Below are 6,306 nucleotides of genomic sequence, written 5' to 3' on the forward strand. Positions count from 1 at the left end.
TAAGAAGGTTTACCTTAAGCAACATCCTAAGGTATAGTGTGGGGAACACGCCTAGAACAGGTATACCTTTAGTTAAGATATACCTTTAGAGTCTTCGTAGCGAGCTAAGGGACAACATTATCGGGAAACGCAGCACTGGTTACAGAATCCCCAATAACTATAATGCCGCTTCACTTTTATATCCAGACCAGAACAAAGAAATCTTCAAATCGGAAACATAAAAGACTTTTTGGTTTGTTAGGATCTCATGACCCTAGGGTTGGAGAAAGGAAAACATTCTCACCCCACACTAATGGAGACACACCCCTCAGCAGCAGAATACAATTCTTCGAAAGTGTTCAATTTTCTCATAATATAAGTGACTACTGTGAAATTGAGACCATTTTACCAATCACACAGAGAACTTTAGAATGATACTAAACATGAAGGGGGAAAACAACAGATTCACAAGATTCATCATATGTGGTATATACTGTAGATATTCTTAGTGAACTTTCAGTGAAGCCTGGTGGGGGAGAGGTAGAGGGAGAGGGGAGAAAGGGGTCATAAATTAGCAAGGAGAGAGGTTTGGGCAAGGCGGTGTCATTTGCTGTCTTTGTAGATTTCTTCTCCAGATTAGTTTTATGTTGCATGGCATCTGTTTTTTGAGAGTTCCTGGACTTTGATTTCATGGGGAGATAATTTCACTTCTGAGACATTTACAATCTTCTGTTTGTCCTCCAGCACCAACTGAAGGAGACACAGAAGACGTTCCAGCAGAGAATCCAGCAGAGAGAGAAAGATCTTCAGCAGCTGAGAGAGGCTGTGGAGTCTCATAAGGTGAGTCTGGAGAAGAAGAGAAGTTTGTCTCAGTCTCAGTTCAGACTCACTGAAGCCTGAATCACTGTGTGTCCTAACAGCGCTCTGCACAGACAGCAGTGGAGGACAGTGAGAGGATCTTTTCTGAGCTCATCCGTTCCATTATGAGAAGCCACTCTGAGCTGATACGGCTGATCAGAGATCAGGAAAAGACTGCAGTGAGTCGAGCTGAAGGACGACTGGAGCGACTGGAGCAGGAGATCAATGATCTGAGGAGGAGAGACGCTGAGCTGGAGCAGCTTTCACACACACAGGATCACATCCAGTTCCTGCAGGTAACAGAGATCTAGAAGAACAGGATCATAGTGGACTTGAGCAGATCCTGCTGTGACAGAGACTCACAGAGAAACATTTCATGAGTGTCTTATTATATAATCATCAGTCAGACTCTCATCTGATCATCTTCATTTGAAAGAGACGCCGCTTACAAATGGCTTTCAGCTCTGGAAATCTCTTTTCCTTTCTCTCAGCTCTTTCTTCTGGAAGATATATTTAGCTGTCAAACACCACTAGCGCCACCAACAGTTCAAAACTTTTCATTTCAGCATCTACCTCATTTTTCATTCTGATTTATTACATCATGGTGAAATCAGTGAACTCGATAGTACAGATTCTGAGTAAAGTTCATCAAAATTGAATCAGGTAATCCTCAAACCTGATAAAACTAATTTTTATTAGCCTGTAACACATTGATGATCATGAAGACCCCAAACATGAATTGAGTCTGTATATTAGCAATGCTTCAGTCTATCGAAACCAAACCAAACCTGAGTGTGTCTTAAGGGTCATTGTGAAGTTATAAATGATTGTCAAACTACAGTAGTCAGTAAAGTTGAAGTGGATCAAAAAAATTCATCAAAGTTGTCCTAAGACAAAAAAGCATTTTGGATTTAGGTTTTACGACAACTTTGATGAAAGGATTTGATCCACTTCAAATGTTGACTACTATAATCGTAGCCTTTGAGCTGCTTTTCCTGTGCAAATCTACTCAACTCTACAATTAGACTCCATTGATGTGCTTGAGCGTTTAGATCAGGGGTAGGCTAGTTCGGTCCTAGAGAGCCGCAGTCCTGCAGAGTTCAACTCCAACCCTGAAAACAAAACTCACCTGCCTATAGCCTTAGTAATCCTGAAGACATTGATTAGCTTGTTCAGGTGTGTCTGATTAGGGTTGGAGCTGAACTCTGCAGGACTGCGGCTCTCTAGGACCGAACTTGCCTACCCCTGGTTTAGATGGACATTTATGTTCTTAGCAGATGTTTTATCATCCAAACAATTTCCTAGAAAGTTCTCATATAGTGTAAGTGGCAAATACTAGAATCTGTAGCTCTAATCTGATATAATGAATATAAGAAGAATGAAGCTGATGCTGTGAAAGTGCTGGATTGAGGTGAGTTACTAAAGATCAGTCAAGTCAACGAGCCGCACAAATCTGATGTTGGTGCATGTTATTGGGTGAAGTGTGGAGCTGATGAGTTTTGATTTCTGTTTTCTGTAGAGTTTCCAGTCTCTTTCAGCACCTCCTGAATCTACAGATGGAAATGACGATCCCTTCATTTCTGTATTCTCTTCTGATGGTCTGAGAGAATCTGTCCATCAGCTGAGAGACAAACTGGAGGATTTCTGCAAAGAGGAGCTCAAGAAGATCTCAGACAGAGGTAAAGTCCTGGAGATTCATCTGCTCTCAGAAACGAGTCCATCATCATCTCATATGATGTAAGTCAGTAAGAAAACAAGCAGAAAAACACACTGAGTGTGTTCATGTTCTTCCTGTAGAGTTCAGCTACATTAAATAATCATACAGATTCATAAATCCTGATTCTGATGTGTTTTATCTCCATCAGATTCCCATCAGCTCACTCTGGATCTGAACACAGTGAATAAATACCTCCATCTGTCTGAGAGCAACAGAATAATTACTGCCACTAAAACAGTCCAGTTGTATCCTGATCATCCAGACAGATTTGATGTGTATCCTCAGGTGTTGTGTAGAGAAGCAGGAAGGGAGATGTTGAGTGTGTGTTTGGATTTAATGATCAGTCCTGGATTTTGTTCTGCTCTCCCTCCAGATACTCATTCAGACACAACAAAATAGAGACTGTTCTCCCTGTGACACCCATCAGCAGTAGAATAGGAGTGTTTGTGGATCACAGTGCAGGAACTCTGTCCTTCTACAGCGTCTCTGACATAATGAGCCTCATCCACACAGTCCAGACCACATTCACTCAGCCGCTCTATCCTGGGGTTTGGGTTAATAATGAATCATCAGTGAAACTGTGTTGATGAATCAGAATAGAATGACGAGAGATTCTACTCTTAATGCTTTGAGCTGTATGATGAATCAGTAACATTGAGATGTTATAGAGCAGGGTTCCTCAATTAGTCTTCACCGAGGGCCAAATTCTGGCAACAATACCAAGCCAAGGGCCGCCGACCATGTTATGACCAAAATGTTTGCTCTTATTTTTATTATTAGGGGCCAAGCACCGAAGGTGCGATGGCACCTATTGTCTCCGTTGGCGTTATTATTATTCTTCCGTTTCTTCCGCGATTGCGGCTATGGCAGCCCATAGAACCACTTGCGGGAAAGTTGTGAAATTTGGCACATTGATAGAGGACAGTCTCAACATTAACCATAGCAAGTTTGGAGTCTCTAACTCAAACTCTCTAGTGCCACCACTTGACCAAAATTTCACTCATGTTTATGCTAATAACTTTTGAACCGTAAGGCACAGAAGGAAAATTCTTTTTTTCCTTTGATTCCTTGGGTCATACCAAGTTAAATGAACACTGAATTTAACAAAATTCAAAAATCGTAAGGTTTAGTTTTTTTGCTATTTGTAATTGTTCGTAAAACCTACTTTTTCGAACTCGTCCTAGACGGTTTGTCTGATTTTCACCAAAATTGGCTCAGATCATCTTCAGACCATGCTGGCAAAAAGTTATGGAATTCAAGTTTATTCGTCCAACCGTTCTCGAATAACACGCGAACGAATTCTACGAAAAGCACGCAAAAATGGATGTGAGGCTATATCTCCGCAACGGTTTGGCATATTGAGACCAAACTTGGTGTGTTTTACAAGCAAGACCTGAGACTACCTGCAGTGTTTCGGTGCAGTGCCACCTAGTGGTCAGGAGATATGAAAAATGCATATTTTTGCTTATAACTTCTGAATGGTTTGACCAAAAATCCCAAAACTGGTCTCTTTAGATTCGGTGTAGCATGCCGAGTCCAACCAATTTTACCATGCCAGCCAATTTGGGCGTCGGCCATTTTGAATTTTGTAGTAAAATGCTATATTTTACGAACGCTTTGGCGTATCATTACGAAACTCGGTATGTGTCTTCGGCACCATGCCCTGATGGTACTCAAAAGGTTTGGAGGCAGTAATGACATTTCTAAAAATGCTAATAACTTTTGTTTACATTAGCCTATTGTAATGAAACTGGTTTTGATAGATTTCTTGGATCATGCTGAGAACATCTATACCAATTATAGATGAATTTCCTGTCCGCCATTTTGGTTCATGTTGAAAACTTACTTTTTCGAACTCCTCCTAGACCGTTAGTCCGATTTTCACCAAATTTGACTCGGATCATCTTCAGACCAAGCTGGCAAAAAGTTATGGATTTCGTGTCAATATATACGAAACGGTAATTGTTTAGCGCATTCACGAATTTGCTGGAAAGATGTCAAACTGCATTTGAGGCTGTATCTCTCCAAAGCTTTCACATATTTACAGTAAACTTTGTATATGCCATTGTCACCTCACACTGACCATGCCACATCAATCTGGTAACAGCACCACCTATTTGTGAAGAGTGATAAACCATTAATTAACCATTAATTATGACATTTCCAAAAATGCTAATAACTTTTTGATTGCATTAGCGTATTTGTAATGAAACTGGTCTAAAAACATTCCTTGGGTCATGCTGACATCATAGATATGTCACCATAGTTGGCAGAACTCCCTGTTTGCCATTTTGATTTATGTTGAAAACATACTTTTTCGAACTCCTCCTAGCCTGTTGGTCCGATTTTCACCAGATTTGACTCAGATCATCTTCAGACCATGCTGGCATAAAGTGATGGATTTTGTGTCAATAGACAAAACCGTTTTTGTATAGCACTGCTACAAAGTTGAGGCATGATGCCAAAATGACTCTGAGGCTGTATCTCTGCAAAGCTTGGACATATTGACACCAAACTTTGTGTGTGCCATTGTCACCTCACACAGAACACAACATATATATTTGATAACAGCGCCACCTATTGGTCAAAAGTGATAAGCCAATAAATCATATTACTAGTGGTTGTATTTATGATTTTTCAGTCATTTTGACTAAAATCATCTTAAAATGGTTTTAATGACTCATTCCTAGAGTTGGTCTGATGCTGCATACCATGCTTTTTTTATTTTTAAATATAACAATGGTGATTGTGTATGGATTTCCTATCTAAAAGTTTCAAGGTTTGTTTATAAAGACTGAATTACTTTCTTGTGACCAGGTTGTCAGTCAATAGGTGATATGTGAGAAGATCATTGAATACATAAGTATGTTCGCAGCCTTAATTGACATGCAGCTATGGGCATATCTAAAATTTGCCAAGTTGAACTTAATATGATTGCAAACCTTCTTGATGTGTGATTTAAAAGTAAGATTGTTATCCTTAATGTGGAGAAAAAATATGTGGCTTATATTCAACAATTAAATTGATATGAGTCATAAGTCATAGGATGTCATGGGTCTATTTCAAATGAATGTAAATACATCATGTGCAGCTCAAAACTGTCTGAAACATATATCTTAAGGTCCTTTTCAATTTTTTCACATCAGCATCCAGTGCTTCCATCTTCATCTGATTTAGGATGTAATGACCTGTAGATATAAATGATTTAAATGAACTGTTATTATTATCCTTCCAATCAAAATTTGAAGTTCAAAAAACAAAAAAAACGTAGCTTTAATTTTCAATGCTGATATAGCCTCAGAAGGCCTGTTTTGTGTATTCCACGTCGTACAATAAAATAGTTTATTGCACACTTAGTTGTGGATGAATCCTTAATTACTTAACCCTTATGAGTCCCTCAGATCATTTTGACATGAAACTGATTTTTTTTTTTTAATTCTAAAAATCATGTGTTGATCGTTACGGTCCAAGATTTATTTATTTTTGTCACACTTGCACCGGCAATACACACAAAAAATTTAGTGGATTCGAGGAGTTAAAATGGGTGTTATTAAAAAAGTAACAATTCAATTTTGACCCGCATAGGAATTAATGGAATTTACGAGAAAACTGCGTTTTTTATTATATTTGATTTTTTTTATATATATATACAAAATCTGACACAATCCAGTAAAGATTTATACCCAAATGAGACTACAGAATATCCCCAATGCAGAAAACACTCACATACACACACACACACACACACACAC

The 6,306-nt window shown here is 38.9% G+C and overlaps 1 protein-coding gene across 1 annotated transcript in view; it reads left to right on the plus strand.

Annotated features, from left to right (window-relative positions):
- Positions 1-6,306, plus strand: part of LOC107715526 (E3 ubiquitin/ISG15 ligase TRIM25-like) — a 30,917-nt gene that overhangs the window by 4,438 nt on the left and 20,173 nt on the right. Inside the window, exons 2-5 of the mRNA XM_016521681.1 lie at positions 724-819; positions 900-1,133; positions 2,357-2,516; positions 2,703-2,854. Of these exons, the coding sequence (XP_016377167.1) occupies positions 724-819; positions 900-1,133; positions 2,357-2,516; positions 2,703-2,854 (642 nt within the window). The remainder of the gene's footprint in view (positions 1-723; positions 820-899; positions 1,134-2,356; positions 2,517-2,702; positions 2,855-6,306) is intronic.

This window comes from Sinocyclocheilus rhinocerous, unplaced genomic scaffold, assembly GCF_001515625.1.
Source record: "Sinocyclocheilus rhinocerous isolate Xijiao unplaced genomic scaffold, SAMN03320098_v1.1 scaffold1772, whole genome shotgun sequence".
In the NCBI taxonomy this organism is placed as follows: domain Eukaryota; kingdom Metazoa; phylum Chordata; class Actinopteri; order Cypriniformes; family Cyprinidae; genus Sinocyclocheilus; species Sinocyclocheilus rhinocerous.